The sequence below is a fragment of the Pagrus major genome, chromosome 9 (assembly GCF_040436345.1).
Source record: "Pagrus major chromosome 9, Pma_NU_1.0".
Taxonomy (NCBI): domain Eukaryota; kingdom Metazoa; phylum Chordata; class Actinopteri; order Spariformes; family Sparidae; genus Pagrus; species Pagrus major.
In genome coordinates, this window is record NC_133223.1 from 26,243,762 (window position 1) to 26,266,634 (window position 22,873).

The 22,873-nt window shown below is 39.8% G+C and overlaps 1 protein-coding gene across 1 annotated transcript in view; it reads left to right on the top strand.

Annotated features, from left to right (window-relative positions):
• Positions 1-22,873, top strand: part of pard3bb (par-3 family cell polarity regulator beta b) — a 215,910-nt gene that overhangs the window by 77,535 nt on the left and 115,502 nt on the right. Inside the window, exons 12-16 of the mRNA XM_073473008.1 lie at positions 12,397-12,588; positions 13,892-14,050; positions 17,018-17,171; positions 21,679-21,784; positions 22,644-22,792. Coding sequence (XP_073329109.1) covers positions 12,397-12,588; positions 13,892-14,050; positions 17,018-17,171; positions 21,679-21,784; positions 22,644-22,792 — 760 coding nt within the window. The remainder of the gene's footprint in view (positions 1-12,396; positions 12,589-13,891; positions 14,051-17,017; positions 17,172-21,678; positions 21,785-22,643; positions 22,793-22,873) is intronic.

Here is a 22,873-nt window from a genome sequence, read left to right on the forward strand (position 1 = left end):
GATTTCATATGAAACACTGATAGAACAATAGCTGAAGTGTGTACATGTTAAAGTTATGAAATGATATGCATATAGCCTATATATGGCTCATAGGATTGCCACCTGTACAGTTCACAATTAAAAAATGTATTTAATTGTTTAGCTTTTGAGATAAATTTAAAGTCACATCTCTTGTCCAGTTTAACTTTGAGCCTCTTCCCGTACAACTTGACCACAAGGGTAATAGACCAAAAATGTCACTCACCCAGTCACGAAACCTGTTCTCCCTTTGGTCCAGTGTTATTCATGCACACGCTCACTCAATCGCACTAAGAAGAAAAGAAATGTCTGAGCATTGTCCTCCTGCATAGAAAACTACACACCAAAATGTCTCCCATAGGAGACATTTTGTTCTCTGAATTGTCTCAGTCTATTTGGAGGGCTGCTTAAACCAAGCAACGATTCAAGGACACCGCTGGTGTTTGCATGTTTATGGCTGTGTGCCTGCAATTGTGTATGGTGTGTGTGTGTGTGTGTGTGTGTGTGTGTGTGTGTGTGTGTGTGTGACATTTATTGAATGTTAACTTCCCACTCTTGATATACACAGTGCTCAGACCAACTTCTTAGGCTGATTTTTCCTGATCTATTACATTTTAAACTAGAATGGAACATAGTAGAGTGCATACCTCCGCCAAGGACCAACAGTCTACTTTTGTACTCATTCATAGATACTAGCCACCTAAATACGTGACATCAAGATCAAGATTCCCTGAGAATTTAACAAAAATGTTGAAAAATTGCCTATCTTGAGAAAATAACTCCTTGATCCGTCCCTTTGTCCTGGTCCGCACTAATAGTTGATGGGGCCTCTTCTGGGACAAAACCCATCCTCCGTCCAAGTTTTGTAGAAATCCATTCAGTAGTTTTTGTGACCAATCAACCAACCAACCAACAAGCAAACCAACAAATTATCACACAAACCAACAAAGGATAAGGATAAAGGATAAAAACATAACCTCCTCGGTGGAGGTAAAAATCAGTTCCGTCTTGTGTTTGGTCAGATTTTGTTGACTTTGACATGGATAAAACAAAATACATTTGGGGTATATTGAGACATTAGAGAGAAGAAGGTACTTTAACTGCAATACACACACATCAATAAAGACCAATAAAAATGAAAGCAAAGACAGGCTTATTGGAGTTTCGTAAGGACATCATGTAACCTGATCAGCTTAATTTCATTGCTGGAATAATCACAAATGTTTTTTTTTTATAAACGTATTGTCTGTAATCATGAATTTTAGTTTGGTGTTGACAGCCAGAGATCCGAGGCAGCATGTCAGAAATATATTTTTGGGCTTTCTATACTGCATTGTTAACAGCTGATGCCACAGGTAAGGAGGTGGTGGAGATATCCCATTTCGCCCTTTAATTGTGAGAATTGGTATTTCCGCTGTTGTGGCTGAATTTAAATGAATAAGGATGCAAATTATATCTTGGGAAAAATGGAAGAGATGCAATTGAAAGATGTATAATGATGTATTGGTCGAAAGGCAGACTGATTAGGCTCCGGGCCCATCACCCTGAAATGAAGAATGAGCATGAAGAATGGATGGTTTGACTCTTCATTGCAGTTAGGTGTGAAAACTGATAAATGACATGGGTAAGCTGCAGTTTCTCACAGGCACGCTTAGCTCAGTTTAAATACATCATTCTAGGTAGATGATGAGTGTGTGTGTGTGTGGATGGATGATGATGATAATTAAGACTGGGGGATATGTGGGCTGGCAAACAGGAAATTGAACGAAGAGTCCGCTCTGGCTTTGGTGGTTTTTCATAAAAGAAACAACAGAACATTGAATATTAGACAAACTTATTTACACCACTGCTATCATTCACTTATGGTTGTAGGGGATGTCTTGAGTGAGTTTGGTGTTTGTGAGAAGTTGAGGATGTTTTGCACTTTTTTTTTGTACAGTATTTCAATCAACAGACTTTTCTCTACCCTAGTGTCTCTCTCTTGCCCTCACCCTCTCTTCCTGACTGACAGTACGCCCTAACAGAATTCACTTCTATCTAATTAACGGCTGAGGGTGTTTGTTCAGCAGTCATTCAACAGTGTTCAGGAACAAATGCATTGCAGTTTTGCACAGGGTAGCTCTAAACACACTCAATAGAAATTTTTAAATGTGTTAGAGTGTGGTACAATAACTGTGTGTGTGTTACCACCTCAAGTTGGTCTCGGGGAGAGTGGAGAAACATAATAATCAGTTTTTCAATCTTCTATTGCCAGACATGGAAGCTTAAATTTAGTGTCAGGGGAAAGCCCTAACCAAAGTAAGAAACAAACCAGCACTGAATAGAAATAAAATCATAATGCTAAACTCCAACTCCCATTGAACTAACTAAATAAAATTGCAAAGAAGGAAATTAAATGAAAAAGAAATGGCAGTTGCCCTTTCGGTAAAGGTTATTTAGACTGGTATTATTAACTTAAAATAATTAATGTAATTAATTAATTAATTTTGCAGCAAAATCACGACCATTTTGACCTTAACCTGGCTTAACTGCATACAAAAGAGCTACAGACTAAGACCTGACAACATACACAATACAGTTATACAGCAGCATAAGTGACCAACAGGCCCAGAGGTGCAGCTCCTCAGCCTTTTTTCGCCTCCGCACCGGTGATAGCCATTATTATTATTATTATTATTATTATCCAAACACAATATCTCCAGAACACTGTGAGAGAATATCCCCACATTTGGCACAAACATCCACTTGGACTCAAGGATGAACTAATTAGATTTTGGTGGTTATATGTCGGAGGTCAAGGTAACTGTGACTTCACAAAACACATGCACTGACAGGATAAAATGATATCCGATATCCGAAAGGTCAACTCGACACTGTGAGATCATAATGTCCTGCATACTGTGGGAGAGGGGTAGTCAGCGATCACCAGCTGTTTTAGTCATGAGTATTTTGCTCCTTGGTTAGCTTTCTGCAACTCTCTTGGCATAGTAAAGACTCAAATAAACACTTTTCTGTGATATGGTTAGCATGATAGAAAAATGATACAGGAAGCTTAACATTATGACTGAACATGGGGAGAGGTGAGGATTAAAGTAAATGTTTGGTTCTTACCTTTTTTGGTTAATAGTGTAAATAAAGAGTATTCAAATCGAAAAGTGCATTGAACAATGAACTTCACACCACGTTTGTATTTTCACACCTCAAAATCAAGCATAAGCCTGGTAGTATTATCGCACCTCACTAACCAGCATGGCTTCCAAGTTTTGCAATGTCTGTTTCACATAAACAGCATTCACATAAACCTAAACAAAATTGTGCCAAGAGAAACAAGAGAGTAGATCTCTCGTTTCTGCAGAGAAAAAGGTTTTTATGAGTAAGAACTCCATATTCTTGAACTCCATCACTTGGTGCAGTAACATGGCATCAACCACAACAAGAACATTAGAGCCTCAGTTTTAATACTGACCCTCATCCGAACTAATTCACATTTGGCAGCAAACCGACACTTAACCACACTCACTTTGCTGTCCTCTCTGATGACTTTCATTTGTTATAAATATTGAACAGAAACTAGCGAAATAAGGGTATAAAGATATAACTTTCAAATCAAAATCCTCACTTGGTCACTCCAAGCCGAGCGTGTTTACCTTGTCATTTTCTAGGTAGGTCATGATAAAGCTTTGATGGTTCTTTATCTTTTGTAGTTAGTCTGTTTCCAGGTTCAGTTTATCTCCTTGTAAGTCTTTGCTAAGGACAAAACTGCACATCTCAGTGTCTCGAAATTTGTTAAACACTGAAATGGGTTTCTTAAGTAACACGGAACAAAGCTGTACTACCACCAAGAGTTGAAAAACAAGTTGTGTTATTTTGAAGTCTTTCTGTAGATATTGTCAAGCTGCAGATGGGAATGGCTGTGAGGGTTAATGTCATTAAATATGCACAGTTTCAAAAAATTTACACCGTGTTCCCAGCAGACTTTTAACTGTCAGATGGTTACAGTTTCAGAGTTGTGCACTTGTTTGTGTTAACGGAGAGGAAACAGAAGAAGGATGATGATGAAATGATGGAAGGATCTTGTCTATCTTCTCCACCCCCTCTTCCGTTGTCTCATTTTAGCCCACCATCTGGTGCTGTCTGCTAATGTCTGTGCTCGCTGTAGAACAAAGACATTACACCACCTCTACACACACACACACACACACACACACACACACACACACACACACACACACTTACTCAAAGTCACTTTTTCTGTGACATACAAACATACTCATACAAATCGCACAATATAACAAGTATACATCCACCTGCTGTGTTGGCTCTGTGTAAAGGTATTTTGTGCACACATACACACAATCACACACACACACACAACATAAAAAGACAGTTTTCAGTCCTTTTCTTCACACACGAACAAGCATACGCCTGCTGAGTTGGCCGGTGCCTTGAAACTAATGCTTGAAACAAAGATGCTCTTTTCTGCTTCCAGACATTTCACACCTCTCTTTCTCCCTCTCCCTCCCATTCTCTTGTTCTTCCACGGAGTCCAATTCCTCTTGCATGTCACTGACAACACCCTTGTTTTACCCCTTTAGCTTTATATGTCAATGTGCAAGGGGTTCTGAACAACGTTCAGTCCGACGCCCAGGAAAAAAAAAGAAAAGATTCGCTGCTTTCGTTTGGACATGTGTTCTGTTCAATGTCACATCACCCAAATTTAAACCTGTGGGCCCTTTGCTGCAGGACCTCTCTCTCTTTCTCTCTCCCATTTCCTGTCATTTTTAGCCTGTCCTATCAAAATAAAGCAAAAAGGCTTAAAAAATAATTAGACCACAAAACAAAAAAAACCCAAACAAACACAAGCACCAAAAACAATAATATAGCACATTATTGAAGACAGATTACAGATTACAACACAGATATTGCAGACTGGGTTGAGGGGGTCCCCAGCAAGTGTTAAACTCTTTCCTTCTGCACAGTGAAACTCACACATCCAAATAATAAAAGGCAAAGAAAAAAGTAGAGGTAGGCTTTAAGTTAGGAGTGAGTTATGGATGAACAAAAAACAGGAATAAACTAGATGAAAACAGAGCAGATTCAGGGCATGATGGGATTTCTGTCAGTTCATTCATCACCATCTTCCTCACTTTAAACGCAAAAGCATAAATAATAAAAAGTAATATAACGCGATGGATGAGGATATGAATATAAACCATCCGGTAACGCACTCTGACTACTAATAAAGAGGCTTGAATGAAAGGTTGAACTGTGATTCCATCAAGCTATTTGTGTAACTTTTAGCATCCAGTACGTAATGAGCTGCGCGACAGTCTTCTGTCCTTTTCCTCTTCTTTTTTTTCTACAACAGGAAACATTCTCCTTAGCGCCAGATGCTCCTCACACACACACTGACGTATTAAATCAGTAAACAGTTGGCAGCTGGTGACAGAGCACATTCAAAACAAAACAACTTTATTGAACAGTTTCTTCATTCTGATTATCCCTCATCCATCACCACTGCAGCGTTGTGTGTGTATGTGTGTGTGTGTGAGAGAGAGAGATAGAGTGTGTGCGTCTGTGCACTTCTTTGCAGTCTGTTGTCTATTTTCGTTTGTGTGTGTGCATGTGTGTTACATCTCACTGATATCGTCACCAATGTGACCTCACAGAATCACTACAGTAGATCCCCCATCTGTTACGCCCTCAGAGACCTGTGTATTCACACACATACACACACACACACACAAACTCTTTGGCAGCTTGGTGTCTCTGCAGGAGCTGCCATCATCCCAGTGGAGAGCAGCCGAGAAGGGTATCATGTCTCTCTTCTCCCTCTCTCTCTCTCTCTCTGGCTCTGCCTCATCTCACATCTCTCCGCTATTTATTGAAGGTTTATCTGCTCCTCCATCAGCCTATCATCTAAAGTCGCTGCTGTGTCTTAAAGCCCCCAGCACACAAGTGTCACACACGCACACACATGTCAGTTGTGGGTTCAAGACGCCGGAGATCAACATCGGTGTTGTCACAGCAAGACGTCGCTCTCACTTTTACCAACAAAACCTTTGTTTCATTCGAAGTAACAGCAACAGTTTTGTTGGGAAAACAAAAAAGGGATAAATATAAATCTCCTGAAATCAGTTTCATGTGGACGTTTGAGGAAATACGCTTTTTTGCTTACAGAGAATTAGATGAGAAGAGGATAAAGAAGCTAAATATGATGCTACAGCCAACAGCCGACTACCTAGTTTAGCACAAAGAATGGAAACATCACCTATTAAACTCACTAATTAACTTTAAATATCTCTTTTATTTAATCTGTTTGAAAACTGAAGTGTGTAAAAATGACGAACTGCTGTTTTAAGAGCTAGGAGACAGAGGAATAAATGTCAACACTGGCTGAAATAAACAAAATAGACAGCTAACAGTCTGTATCTTCACTGGCACGAACAATTTCAAAGATCAAAGGTCTGATGTTGCCATGGCTATGTGAATAGAAAATAAAATATGTATTTTGACTCTAAACCCACATCAGTGAAAACATTGTGGGTGTAGAGTCAGGATTTCAGGCTGATTGAATAAACAGTATAACACTTCCTCTATCAATATCACACACATAAAGAGAACATTTTTACCATGCCAAGTAGAGGTTTGCACAATATCTTTGGAGGCTGTACCCGCTTTCTTCTTCGGATTTTTGCACCACATGCTCTTTCAAACATTTCTGCTTCTGCTCCCACAACTCATTGTTACCACACCCACTCATCAGTCTCAATCAAGTCTCATCAAATAGTCCAGTCCAGCCTGGCATTCTCTGTAAAAGAATCCCTTTAATGTTTCAACATGTAGAAGAACAGCAGCGATGATTTTACAAACTGTTGCCAAGTAGCAATTCGGTGTCCGTGTGGGGAGCTTCGGCACATGAACAGAAGGCTGCCCAGCGCGCACCATGACCTCATATTACAACGTGACCGCCCATGAACACTTGTAGCCTTGGAAAACGAACCCCGTGCCGCTAACATCTGCTGTGGGTTCCTCAAGACCTGCAGGCCGGCTTGCCCTGCATACACAGACCTCTAATATGCAGCTCCAGGGGAGATTGTACACTAACGGCATTAGAGCTGTACTTGAAGAAAAGGCTGTAGACATCAACAAGTCAGAATATGCAGTACTGTATCTGTACTCCTCCATATCGCACCCACAGAGACATTTATTCATGTCAACCAATTCCTTTATTCAAAAAAAGGTCTTTTTATCCCCTAGATATAGACACTTGTCACTCATAATAAATTGCTTTCACCATGGGCAATTTACATTACATTTAGCTGACAATTTACAATAGTGAAGATGCACAATATGAATTTCTTTCTGCTGATATTGATAACCGACAATTGCCTGCTTCTCATTGGCAATACTGATAAGATAACCGATAACATTAGTTTTGCATTTTAAACAGAAGTTCATACCCTGTAGTTTATGCACGGCTGAGTGTAAGAAAGGCTAAGATTTAGTGAGCAAAGATGGATGATTTAATATTCCACAGCTCTAATAAGATTTGATTAAACTCTCAGACTTGATGCAAGCAGCCACAGACTGGATCAGAGTAGTAAATGCTGCTTTTGTTAAGTCAATGAAAGCAATTTAACTTCATATTATTGGCTCTATTTAACAGCTTTAATTTCACTGATAGCGAAAAATAGCAGATAATATACATTTCCAAATATCGAGCTGGTGTATTGGTCTAATACATATTGTGCATCCCTTACAATATGTGCATTTAATCAAGTTGCTATAACCCAAATATTGCATCAAATATTCTGAACAGCTACATTAAGAAAGCAATAATACCATTTTTACACAAACATTATCAGGCTTTTTAAAAGCAGGTAATCACGCTAAAAAATGGAAAATTATGTGCCAACATTCGCACCAGAAAAGGGGTGAAAATTAGCGTGTCCACCCAGGTGTCCACCCCACTGCTGATCAATGCTGTAACCAATAAATTCTAGTGACTACTGCAGAGTCATTTGACGCTGGATGTGAATGACAATTGCACCCTTTACCACTGAAGACAAAAGCCAGATGTTAGTGGGTGTTAGCAGGTTTTTTGGTCAGTGTGAAAAGGATGTCAGAAAATGAGAAAGAGAAAACATTTTTTTTTTGTTAGCCGTAACAACCACTGTCGTTTGCACCCCTCTCTCTCCATCCTTTTCTATTTGTCTCCCTGTCCTCTTCCTTTCTCTGTAGGGTTGTGAATGCTCCTTAGTCACACTAAGATTGTGGACTATTGGTCTCCCACTACAGCATTTACAGTGACCATTAGAGGATAGTGGGAGGTGATTGGGTTTTGGGATTGGACAATGGGGGCCCATCCTGAGTGGTCAGTGATGGGACAGTTATTTTCATAAGTCAAAAGCATAGCCCATAATGTCAGGTTTTTTTTTTTCCCAGGGAGTACTTACCTCAGGCATTTGTGTGTCTCTGTGGGTGTGGGTGTGTTATCACACCTATCGCCACATTTAAGCACAGCGGTTACTGTTGTTTGGCCTTGTAAAATGGATCCTTGGGCAGTCATTTCCACTGCATGGGGCTGTATGCGCACACACACACACACACACACACACACACACACACACACACACACACATACACACACACACACACATGAACGCACACACACAGTTTCTCTGCATGGCTGGGCAGAAGGGCATCTGCATGCAGCTCTCATTAAAAGACCATGACCAGGTGTCCTTAAACACAAACACACAAATAATAGAGGGACAATAAAGTGTTGAGCAGAGTATTATTAAAGTCAACTTCTAATATTACCCACACAACTGATAAGTAAAATTATGATCATCACTCTTCTTATCTCTTCCCCCATTTTATCTTTTTTATCTTTCTCCATTTCTCTCTCCGCCTCGCACTTAATCTCTGCCTTTAGGTGCGAGTTAGAGGCATTTTTTAAAATCTGTGTTTGTGTGTTTTAGTTTACCGCTCTCAGCTCATTTGAACATAATGTGTCTTTCCATCCTTCTCCCACACACTTCCTCGCTTTAATAAAACGACACACACAACCTCATTCACACACAACGCCGACAGACACTGAGCTGTCTTTTTAATGGCGTGTCCTCCCGTTTGATCCATCATTGTGGCAAACCCATTTAAATGTTAAACGACCGGCGTGAGGAGGTTCATCTATGCAAACAGCTTTTTCTATAACCGGATGGATTTGATAGAGTTCACGGAGCAAAGATACAAACACCTTTTTTATAGCGGCAAGCAGAAAGCACACACATGAGTGCACACCACTGTTTATTATTTTGGTATTACACACACAGATATAACCACCGATCATAGCTATGAAGCTGAGATAATAGAAATGTTCCATGAAATTGCAGCGTGCACTTACAATTTGTTTGTGGCCTTGTCCACTCCGGTGTGTGTTTGTGTGAGTTTAAAGCAATTTCAGTTAATGAAAAAGAGAAGCCTTGTTTAATTTTGTGTTTTTTCTCAGTTCACCCACTGAATACAAGCACTTTGTTTCTCTGTTCAGCTGGTTGTAAGAACCCACAAAACAGTCAGGTTTGACAACGAAAATTATGATTTCTTTCCTAAATTTTCCTCACGGGCCGTTTGTTTGTTTGGTAAATTATCGGAGTAAACCCAGAGGCCGTGCTTATTCATTGTTTTACAGGGAAATTGAATTCATCACCCAGATAAACAACTTTACATACATTTGCATATTTTTGTCAGATTCCATAAAACATCTCGCAGGCCTGTGGGTGGTCCTGACCCCAAATGCTGAGAACTGCTGTTTCAAACTTTTCCGCAGGAGAACAACAGCCGTCCTCTGCTCTAAATTCATTCTGGCATTGGTTCTGTCCCATGCTGACTGAGTGCAAGAAAAGGAAAATCATAAATTAACAAAGCGGGGAAAGTTAAATCGGATGAATAAAGAATGTAGAGGTGGCTGAAAAACTGAAAAGTTGCCAAATCATGAACATTACTTAGGACAGAATCCCAGAGACTAATAAATTCTCACTGTAATTATGTGCAGAAAGAAGCTAACATTTCTCTTCTGGGTGTTTTGAAGTTCTTTCCAAGGTCGTGGAGCTTCGTATCAGGTCTGGACAGTCAGTCTGATGTGGGGAGTTTTTCCAGCAGGGAAAACAGTTTTCTGCAGAGTAGAGGACTTTGTGTTGGCTTAACGCTGTTAAACCTACAATCCCCACAGACAAACACTGTCTAAACCTGACACTGCTGACCCACGCAATCATCCACATACTCACACACAGAAACACACATGCTTTCACTGAAATCATGCATATACATAGACCGGCACATGCAAACTAAAGCAAACAGACATGGACTTTCTATCATAAGCACATACAATTATTCATGGATTTTTGGACTTAACCACACACTCACTGACAGAATAAAATTGTCTGAAAAGTGAAAACTACATTTACAAACACAATTGACACACAGCTCCTCCTTTGCCTGCGTAGACTCTGTTTACACAGTTTTCCTCTGTCTAAAAAACACTTTTTCAGCCTGAAATATGTCCTGAATATTCATTAGAAAACACCTCTGGATACCATGCAGCCCAGTCCAAGAATGATCAGAAAAGATGAATTTGCAGTACACTTTTTAGTCCAATACCTACATATATTCTATGCCTACCTTTAATGTTCAGTGTGGAGAATTTATTGGGATCTAGAGCTATTTTTGCAAGTTGCAGCCAATTGAATACCCCTCATCTCATCGTCTTCAAATTTCGCTACATTTATGTTTTTCAATTGTAATTTGTTCAGCTTTATTGCTGAAACACAAATTGACTATGGCAGAAATACATGGTCATCAACATTTGAGAAGAAAGCTCAGGATTTGGATTCACAGCATCTTTTGACCATCCAACCTGACCAGCTGGACCAGCCCAGGGAGAAAGAGAGTCGGGATAAGAGCCAAGCTAAACCAGGTTGGACTTAAGGCTGCTCCTGGCTAATGTCCGGTCACAGGGAAATTAAATAGATAAATGCGGCCCAGGTTGCCCAAGCGACGGGAAATCAGGGTGTTGTGCCCACATCTTTACAGAGACCTGTCTCCACCACAACATCCTGGCACAAGCTAGTACATTTGGCGGGCTGATCGTGTTCAACAGAGCGACTACAGAAGAGGAGGACTCTGTGTTTACATCATTGGTGCTTAAAACACAGTCAAGATTGATGGACAGTGTGTCCCAGATGTCAAACTTTTATCATGAAGACGCCGACCATATTATTATCATCATCTTGTTGCTGCTGTTTACATTTTCTCAACGCATATTTAAAAAAATGCACAACATGTATTTGTACATAAATAACTGTATATATGTTCTATGTTTGTGTAGCTTGAAGGAGTTTACAAACTTTCATTTCGTTATGCAACCCTCTGTTGTATACTGGCAATTAGATAAATAAACTTTACCTTAACCACATCCAAACTTCATTGTAGGATATCATATGAATAATAATGCTCTAATAAAAGTTGGAATACAATTTTCATAACCTTTACTTGATTTTTATAAACTTTACTTGATCTAATAGTACAACTAGATAATATTTCAGAAATATAGACTGAACTATTCTTTCCAAAGTTTCACAAGTAAGTGTTTGTGTATTTGAAATGAAGTACTGCTATTTGACAAATGGCGTTCACGTGTCATTACATCATGAAAAAAGTATAATCCGTATGTAGTGCAACAGTGCTACCTCATCCACTGAGCCATCACAGGCTTCAAACTAGCTTTCATCCACTTGCTTTCTTTGTTTCTGGTGTTTTTCCCACTCACTCTGTCTCAGACTTGGTCATTACTGCCATACCTCCTCGTTGATAATATGTTGTTTTTCACCATCCCTGTTGGTTTATAATAGTAATTTTTATCTATATAGTCAGTCCTTCGTCTGTTTTACAGTCTTTCCTTCCTCTCCATTTTCCCTCAGCTCCCACCACTTTTGTCTCTCCGGCTCGCTGTGTTTGCCGTATTCTCCAATTACCTCTTGAAAATGCACAGGTCATTTTATTGATATTGCTGAGCTGAGAGAAGAAAAAAGATGCGTATATAAAAGCAGACAGTCCAAATGGCTTTTTTCTTTTTCCTTTTTTCCCCCTTTGAAAATAGACTCTGGACGCAATTTTTCACTCATGGAGAAATTTAGCTGAAAAGCTCCTTCTGATGGTTTCTCTCAAATGGAAAAGCTTTTAGTTTAGCTTTTGGAGACTATTCAAGCCCAATGAGTTGACCTCTGTCTCCTCACCCTCACCCTGTCCCCACCCATCTCTCTTCTTCATCGATGTCTCCCCACTTCTACCTCCATTACTTTCTCTCATCCCTCCCAGAAGGACGAGGTGCCCCGCGGGCCAGTCTTTGTGTCTGAGAATGGGAAGGAGCAGCTTATGTTTGAGGTGCCGCTTAATGACAGCGGCTCTGCGGGGCTCGGCATCAGCCTCAAAGGAAACAAATCCAGGGAGACGGGAGAGGACCTGGGGATCTTCATCAAATCCATCATACATGGAGGGGCTGCATACAAGGTGACATAATGTTCTGATACATACTCAAATGAGAAAAGAAAAAAAAAAGACAAACTGTCCTAGAAAACACTAATTGATAATTTGGAAAAAAAAAGTAAGCTTCTGAAGTTGGTGCCCAAATATCCTTGTGGTAAAAGGAGGCAAAATCTGAACTCTTCAATAAACAGAGAGTGAAGCATTATGGGGAGTGATAAATAACATTACACATTATTTATGAGACAGTCTTCTGAAGAGTGTTGTAGCCACATCAGCTGTCTCTGCTGCCATGTGCTCCTGTTCTATTAACCTTTGACCTCTTACTCGCCAGGACACAGTTGACATGTCATAGACAGCAGCAGGACAGACAAGCAGACACATGCACAAACACACACACACAGGTGTAGCTTTTATCCCTGCACGGACAGGAATAGATGGAAACAGGTCTGCTGTGAAGGCTTTGTAACACACCTGGGAAGTCAGACAGATGGAGCTGTTGGTGCGATTTAGTGTGTATCATGTGCAGTTTTTGGTATTCAAGATTAAGCTACAACAATTAGTCAATGAATTGATTAGAAGACCAAAATAAATATTAAAGGAAAAGTTCACTATAAAATACAAATTCAGTCATTATCTACTCACCCCGGTGCCGATTGAAAGTTAGGTGAATTTTCAAAAACGACTTGTTTTAAAAAGTGACAAAACAACCCCAAAAAACGTTAAATGGCTTCATACCAGTGTAATACAAGTCTCGAGGATCCCTGAGATCTCAAATTGATTTGAAAAGAAGCTTTTAACATCCCGGTGCGTGCGGGGTCAAGCTCATGCACCCACTTCAGACGAGGTGGGCGCTAACACTTTTAGCTTAGAAGCTACTCTTAAAAATGGTGTAATTAGCTATTTTGATCAATCGTTTCAGTCATTTTCCAGCTTCTTAAATGTAAGAATTAGCTGTTTTACTTTGTCATCTGTGATAGTAAATGAAGAATATTTGACATTATATAGACTAAACGATTATAACTGGCAGATTAATTCATAATGAAAAGTTGCAACCCTATCTGCATATATGTTGGTTTGACTTCAGAAGTACTCAGTGAAGGCTACAGTTGAGCATGCATGTATATACGTCAGCTGTCTATGAATACCTCTGTCTGATTATGAATATTAATCACATGTTCTCCCATTGTTCAAAAGAGATAAGAATAACATACACAAAATGTCACATGATTTGTAAGGAGTACAGTACAGTCCACTACAATCCAACTCTTGTGTGTGTGTGTGTGTGTGTGTGTGTGTGTGTGTGTGTGTGTGTGTGTGTGTTTTCCAGGATGGCCGTCTGCGTGTCAATGACCAGCTGGTAGCGGTAAACGGAGAGTCGCTGGTTGGATGCTCTAATCATGTGGCCATGGAGACTCTGCGTCGCTCTATGTCACAGGAGGGGAACGTACGAGGAACAATCCAGCTAGTGGTGCTAAGAATTCTGAAGGTACAAACACACATATGTGCACAAGTTTGACACACAGCTGTACTCTAATTCTAATGTGTATGTGTGTAAATGCATGCGCACAGAGCCTAATGCTGATGAACACAGAGCATGTGTGGTTGGAGCAGCTTTATATACAAAGGTGAAACACAGGTTGCATTAAGTTTATTCATAATATACGTAAATGTCTGTTTTTATTGTCAGCGAAATGCAGAATGTAGGTCAGGACACCTGCTGTGAGAAACAGAGCGCTTGTATGCCATGACAGCAAACATACGCGCTTCTTTTATCTTCAGTCTGTAGCTCCTATCCTCTCCGACTGACTTTTTTTTTTCTCTTTTTTAGTCAGTCTATTGCTTCTCTGCTTCTCTTTCTACACACACTGACTTTTTGGCCCTTCCATCCATTCTTCAGATACTTGACACTAGTCTCCCTGCTCTTACCAGCAGTGGCAAAAAGAGCATTTACACTTGAGCTATTCAGATTTTGTGTCTGTGTGCCAGAGTGTTCTTCACTCAGCTCTATCTCTTTTCTGTATGAGTGAAAAAAATAAAAGATGCTTTTCATCCCGGCTGCTTTCAGCTGATGCCTTTTACACGGCTCCGTAGAACGTCTGCACAAACCTTTTGCACACACAAAGCTGGGCTGTTGGCTCAAGTGTGAATGGCCTTTTGCCTGACCCGCTGTTAATGGAAAAAAAGCAACATATAGCGTACACCCTGCATGATGTACTCACACACAAGCACACAAAAACAAACACACTTAAAAAAAAGTTTCAGTATTGAGGCATTACTTCACACACACACACATTATAGTTCAGAAACACACACTACAATACATTTGAACAAACACATTTCTAAAAATTGATCTTAATAACCCTCATGCAGCAGGATTTATTGCAAATCAAGCCGCATTGGTTTTAAGTGAATGTGCTTAATAATAATGAGTCTATGTGTGCATGTAATGGTGTGCTGGGCTTGCTGGGCTCAGGGCACCCCCTGTCAATAGCTTGATGGTGAAAGCTGTTAGCAACATCAAAGAGTTGCATCCATGTTTCCCTCTTTGTCTTAAGAGTGGAAAAGAAAGGATAAAAAAAGGAAGATAAAGGCAGATAGATAAGAGACTGTGCCTTTAAAAGCCTTTTTTTGGGCTTCAGTATTGATGCTTTTAACATTACTGAAGTGGACCACTCTGCTCTTTTCCCCCTCTGATCTTTGTTTCCTCCATTTTCTTGCCTGTGTCCTTTGCTCTTTCTCTCACTCAGGCCTTCCTACTGTATTCATCTCCTGCCAGTCCTCTCTAATCTCTCATTTTATCTAGCTGCTCTTTTCATATAGTAACTGTCCAAACACCCTCTGTTTCCAAGCTTAATAAGTGGTAACCCTGCACAGGTTACATGGACGTAATCAGAGGCTGTTTTTAAACATTAGCACTGTGGTTGTCACAATATCTGAATTTCAGTGCAACATAAAGTCATTCTGATGTACTACCTTTGCTGATAGTTTTCAAGTGATTCATTTCACATTATGGAGTCTTTACTTAACTTTGTCTTATAATAGTTACATTTGTCTAGTTATTTGGATTTATCGTTTTTTCTTTTAGATTTGTTTGTTGTCCTGAGCACTGACTGTTTAAAATATGGAAAGACTGTGCTTTCCATTTGAAGTCGGAAGTCGGATTTTGCGAGTTCATTTTGTAAAATATGCTCCCATTTAGAATAAATAGACAGTAAAGCAGGGTATGCTTTTGGACGTGGCTATCGTGGTGATTGACAAGTCACCACCACAGTGTGTCCTTGGTTATCAGTCAGATCCAGTCAGCATATCCTCCCAAGCTCCACCCTCTCATCGAAATATGATCACAATATGGTCACAAAAAAACAAGTTAGGGACGGCTATGATGCCATACTCGAGGCTTCGAAATGGTGGTACACAAACAAACAGGTTAACATCGTTTCATAGGAAAAATATGACAAATGTAATGTATAAATCCAGCTGAAGCTTACAACCCCGTCCTTCATAAGACTTTTTTATTGCGGAGAATAACAGATGGAGGGTAATATATTGCAGAAATGAAACATGTTTAGCTGTGACTAAACACAATGTTTTTATACCTCAGTAACCTCCTTCTGCTGCCTGAAAAAGCGTTTGTTTGTAGAGAGTAATCTGATTGCACTATGACACCAGCTAATGGGATGTGTGCTGGGAGAGAGCCGGGGATGGGAGGGGGCCCACAGGACCTCTAACACACTGAAGAGTGATGTGTCCTGGGTGGGAACTGGAGGGAAGCTGGGGCGAGGGGCGGTAGCTGGTGCAAGGCGGGGGGTCAAGAGGAAGATGACAAGAGGGATTTATTACGCACACAGAGTACTTTTATGTCTTCTTTGTTGTTTGAGTGGAGGGCCGGGTCTATACAGAGAAGACAGAGAAACACACAGCCAAGATTGCATACATATGTATACATGTTAATGAATACATACATTTTTCTACGCACAGAAGACAAACAAATGCAAATTAAATTCCTAAAGAAATAATAAACTGAAAGACTCACATCAACACAGGAATGAATGCTTTGTTTGACTGTTACAGGGCCCCATGAGGGCCATCCCTCGAGGGGATAGGTGTCAGTGCGACTGTCATTACCTCACACAAACGCACAGAAAACCGAGGCAGTGCCGCAGACAGCTACAAGCCTACAGGCCATGGGAAACAGCGTCCCCTCTATCACCTTGATCCTCCACCGTCTTTTCGAGTGTCTCCCTTCTCCCTCTCTTTATTCTGTCTCCTTGAAATCTAATTGTGTTTGAATAGACTGCTACAAAGCCCTCACTCACTGCTCTGGTCATCACTCAGTTTCAATGCAAACTACATTCCAGACACTAACATCACAAAGGTTTACTGAATAAAGAAGATCTGTTTGTATCTGTCTGTATGAAATGTGTTTAGTACTATCGTTTACGCTCTGTTTCAGGATCAACATGGGGTGTCACCCAATCGCTCATTTGACGGCTCCTCTGGCCTGTCAGGAACGGGGAGCCCAGTGAACGGACAGACAGGATTGGTCGGTCAGACAAACGGCCCTATTCATCCTCCCATGGTGAACAACAATCTCTATGCATTTAATGGTGAGTGGATTTTCTTTCTCATCTGAGTTCTGTCAGGCTAACAGACTTGACATTTACGTACAGCATTATCTTAATGGAATAACCATTTTCTTGGCCTTACTTCCTGTATTGTGTCTCTCTTGGTCCGTCTGTATCAAGTCACCTCAAACACTGTATGTAGCACAGAAGAGTACAGTTTATGTAAAGCTGGTGTGCACAAACTTTTTCCCTTAGATGGCCAAAGCATAAACCTCATGATGGGCCTCAGGCCAAAAGGAATCACCTTTTGTATCGTACTGTATTGTGTTATTAAGATAAAGTTTATAGGACCCCAAGTTCCTGTAATTGACTGACTTCCTTTGCAAAGTATCACCCTACCCTGCATGCCTAGATTATGAAAAAAAAAAGATAATAATTAAAATAATGTTTAATAAAAATAAAACAGTAAATTGTTCTCTATTCTCTTTTCTTTTTTTTTTCTGGTCGCCCAAATTGAACCTTATGGTGGGTCAACTTTGCCCTGTTCCCCACTTTGGGCGACCCCGATGTAAAATGACCGAAAAACCTTTTTGCACAGTATCAAAACTGCAAAGAAGGGAAACCAGAGGCGTCAGTCATGAAAGCTTTAAAGACGTTATCACCACAGCATCAATTATGAAAAAACAATTTTATCAAGTGCTTGATTAGATTCTTAGGGTTGTTAACTTATTCGTCCCAGTATATTTCTGATTTAAAGCAGAAAACATATTTGCTAAATTGAGATAAAAAAAAGACTAAGATATCAACAAATTATCTGTTTCTGTAATTGATCTAATTTGACATAACCCAGCGAGGCTAACTGTTTGCTTTTTGCTGTATTTTTGTAGTCTGGCAATTTACAGTTATTTTAATTAACGGTTGATGATATTGTACAATTAATTATATTTTAATGAATTTCAATTGCTATTTGAGTAAACAGTGTTTGAACTAAGACAACAGATCTATCGTTTTCTACTTTGTAACCTAAGTATAGTATTAACATTTAGCATTAAGCACAGCCTCCCTTGTTTATTTATGTTCATTAAAAACCTATAGAGCCATGACTTAACTGTTGTAATCTACACTGAGCATTATTCCCTTATATTCAAGAAAATTGCCCATTTGCAGGCATTCATGTGAGCCATGGTTATTGGCTTTGGAGAAATTCTGCCATACACACTGACGTTAATTGGACCATTTAGACTGTTTGCACTTGATGTATACCCAAATGCTTTTACCTCTACTTTACCTGTTTCCATTCGAGGCAGCGGTAGAGCTGGCAGCAGTTTACTGAGGGGAACCCTGCATGCTTTTATAAAACTGCTCTCCGCTGATTGCTTGTTTTTGATAAATTTTCCTCCAATAAAACAATTTTAAACCCTCTTCCTCTGGAACACTACTCAGCCCTGACTTCTCCTCCTGAAACAGTGCTCGTGTTCGGTCTGACCCGTTTAATTTTAGCTGAACTTTATTCACTTTTCCATTATTTTGTTTTTCTGCTCTATTTGCGTGCCAGTGAAGCATCATCAAAGGTGGGCACATCATTTGCCATAAATTCAGTGAAGTTTAATAATGGTGAAAAATAAACAATGTCTCCAAGATAAAACAAACTAAAAACAAACATAAACAAAACAGATATTGCCATCTATGCTGCAGCCTTAATTAGAGATTATTCTCCCCCTTTTTTCTCTTTCATTTCTCACCCCTCGTGCTCTCTCTCCCTGCTTTTGTTTTTCTCCCATGTTTCTCAAGGTTGTTCTGCTTGTTTGTTCCTGCTGGTTCGGCCTCTTATAAAGAGCTATTTTAGTTCTCTGTGCTTCATATCACTCTCGCTAACTGTATCTGCTACCATCCCTATGTTATCTGTATGTCTTAGTGTGTTTGTGTGAGTGTGTGTATCTGTTTAGTTCAAAAAGTGTGTGTTCATTTCTAAATGATATCTGTGCCTGTTTAGGAGTGTGTTAATGGCTGCCGTGTGCGCGCGCGTGTGTGTTGGTTCAGTGATTGTTGGCCAGTATAAAACAGTGTTGATTTTGTGTGTTGACACTGAATCTGGTAAACAGCTCTGACCTTGAACACACTCTGCTGTTCAAATTCACCTCAGTTATGGTGTCATTTACATACACACATTAGAGTGTGTGTGTGTGTGTGTGTGTGTGTGTCCATATACAGTAAGCACATTTCTCAGGCTTTATGAGTTGTTGCGTGTGCTGATGTTATCGGCGGGTGTGTATCTGTGTGTGTGTGTCATGTGTGCATGTGCCAGTATTTTACTCTCCTAATGAACTATTTCACATACTGAATCCATTTTATATGGCATTGAAGTCCGAATGAAAATGAGGATTTCTTGCACTGATGTGTGCTCTAGCAGAAGAATAAATTGAGTTTAATGATTCTCTCCATATGTATTTATGCAGATGTGTTATTTTTGCATTTATAGATCTTTCTCTTTATCTCTTATCCATTGCTGCATCTCATTCTGTCTGAAACCACAGTTCTTACTCACTTTTTTCCTTTTCTCTGCACTTTGTCTCTTTGTAGTCTCTCCACTCTCTCTGGAGAGTTAATCTACTGGATGAGATGAACTAAAATAAAAACGGTTTTAGTTGAGCTTTGAATATTATGCAATCTTCTCCAATTTTGTCACTTTGAAGAACCGTTCACTCGTCATGGTTAGTGCTACTCACCTTGAGAAAACAGTGGTTTAATGTCTTCTGTGGCTCTGGAAGAACTTTGTCAGGTTTGACAAATTGACCTCATGCCATCAGGGTTTACTTTCATTACCTGTGTTACAAACATGAGGTGTAGAGTTGATTATTTTGGCTATTTAACCCTGGATATATTAATCTTTTAGAGACATCTATAATTGTATGCCCTCAATTTTTCCCTGTGATGTCAAACATGGTATCAAATGTTAATATTTTTCAAGGTATTGTATTGAAGTTAGAAAGTCCATCATGACAACATTAGTTGAGTAATCAGTGAAGAAGGAAGGATAATGTCTTGTGAACCTCTATAAAACCTCTAAAGTCACGGTTTATCATTCTTGTCAGTGTATGATTATTGTTAAGATACAAGATAAACTTAAATGTGACCAGAAGGTTTAAGCATCTTTTTGTGATAGACGTTTGTTTTAAAGATTTAATAAAAATAAAGTAAAGGGAATTCCTCTAAACCAGTCAATTAATGTTTAAAATTGTTGACACACTGGTTTCCCCACAGATGGGGAGGGAAAAGATGGAAGGGTTGGACAGTAGAGAGATGATTAGACAGGCATGTTGTAGCCAAACAGACGGAAGGAAGTGAATTCATATATCTGCTACTGGAGCAAACTGCTATTGATCCGTCATCCACACAGCAAAATGCCCTTTTTACTTCAAAGAGTGAGAGTCAGTGAGAAGCTCCTGTGTGTGTGTGTGTGTGTGTGTGTGTGTGAGGTGAAAGAAGAATGAGTTTTTGACAGTTCAGCTGATTAAGGTGCTGGCAGTGAGGAGGAGGGAGGAAGTTTAGGGGTAAAAAAAACTGAGTGGGAGATAAAATGATTTATGGGAGATCTGAAAGGAGAGATAAATGACAGCCAAAATATCAGATTGCAAGAATGGGACCAGAAGAAAACTAAAGCAGGTGATTAGTGTAGAGAGAGTGAGAGATAGAGATGAGAGGATGTGATATCTTCAGACGCTGCTGTTTTTCTTCTCCGGCTCCAGCATCTCTACTTCCAGTCACATGTGCGGATGCAAGCACAGCGAAGATTGTGCAATAGTCCCGGCATGTGTTGTGTGACAGCTATGCACTCTGAGAAGTGATGACTGTATGTAAATTGTGCTTGGGTGGATTGTGTGTCTGTGTATCAAGTTGTCATAAACTCGTTTATCAAGCAGATGCAGCCGTATCGCTGAGCTACATCTGCAGCAAAACTCTGTAGATGTAGAGCAGCTGCGTTTTTATCCTCTTTCTGTTTCCCCTTGTTTTTTTCCTCATCCAACTGCTTATCTTTCTCTTCGCCTTACTCCATATTTCTTTTGTCTGTCACCCACTCTAGTTTTTATTCTCAAGACGTTTTGTCAGTGAAGCTCTTGAATGAGTTTGGATGTAACCCTCTTCTTTAACCATGAACAGAGTTCTGCTATTGTCGACCTTAACAGTGAGCATTTTGTCACCTATTGAGAGGGAAAATGATCAGGATATCCTCGTAGGTTTTCCCCGTCATGCCCTTTAGCATAAATGTGACACAGCAGATGGGAATCTTCTGCTCAGCTGTGTTTTGTCTGTAGAAAGGACAGGGGAGTTTTCCTGAGTCACCCACTAACACGCTCATCAGTGTCACACTACAGTAGTACAGTCAGTAGATAAATGGGTTTCGTTGTAGGTCGGTAGAATTTAAAGTATTGTATTTCAGTTGTAGCCAAAATGAACTCAATCAGGTCTCATTGCTATTGCTCTAGAGATTTGGTGCATCATATCACCACTACTCCCACCTAAAATGCAGATGTGTTCCTTTGCTTTTCAGTGACCAATGGGAGCTATTCTCACATGGATGAGGAAGAGGACGGGGAGCTGTACGGACATGAAGCAGACTTCAGCAGCTCGACCCAACACTCCTATCTGCAGGAAAGGTCTGCGGTGGTGTATCTTTATTCTTACAAAGTTGCAATACAGTGTGCTTTCTATATGAACAGACATTCTGTGTGTTCTTGAAAATAATTTTGTGTGTTTAAAGTTGCATAAATGAATGTGTTTACATAAAGTGTTTCAAAATGATTTATCATTTGTGGGCCTTTTATCATTCATTGTTTTTAAGCAACATTATGACATTGCTTTTACCAAAGGAAGTCACTCTCATTTGCTGGTCATGGATGCTACCCACATCAAACATTATTTATTCAGGGAAAATTGACTTTACATTAAGCTCTTTTACAGCGATGCGAGAGTTCACAGTAACTCCAAATAAGAGCAAATAGATGTCTGACATAATCATATTCAACAATAAAAAACAACACCCTGATGGAAAAAGAGAAAATAAGCCACAGCAATAAGAGCATAACATAAAAATAACAAAATAAAAAAACAATAAATAACAGACAAAGCAGTAACACCGTACAGCAACCATTTTTATCTAGTAAACACTTAAAATGACTTATAGGCACATTCCTGGCTAATTTTAATACCTTTTGTAATTTGTTCTATTTATTTGGTGCAATGAAACTAAAGCTCAGTATTTATCTGAGGGACCTCAAGGGACAGAAGTTTTTGGGAGCCATTAGCATTCAGTTTACATGTTCTATGCATGAGGGTCACACACAATGATTGACTGTAGAAGAAATATTGTCTCAACTTCATTCAAGATATAATAACTAAAACTGATCACGAGGATTGAAAAGAAGGCTTACTAAGAACTTAACTTCCACAAGAAATAATCAGAGTCAAAGCTCAACCAACATTATTGTCGTGACCATCTAATCAATGTTGTTCCAGGGAAACCTCTCACACCTCTAACCCAGCTCAGCCCCAGTCTCCCACCCAGAGCCAGAGCCAGAGCCAGAGCCAGAACCAGCGGCAGTTCCAGCATGTTAAAGCCTCGAAGAGCATGGACCTGGGTACGACTCAGAACCAGCAGCACACTGGTGGGGAGATCTTACTGTTTTATAAGCTCTGCATGTGGGTGCATGCATCTTTTCCTCACCGAAAATTTGAATATTCCCGCT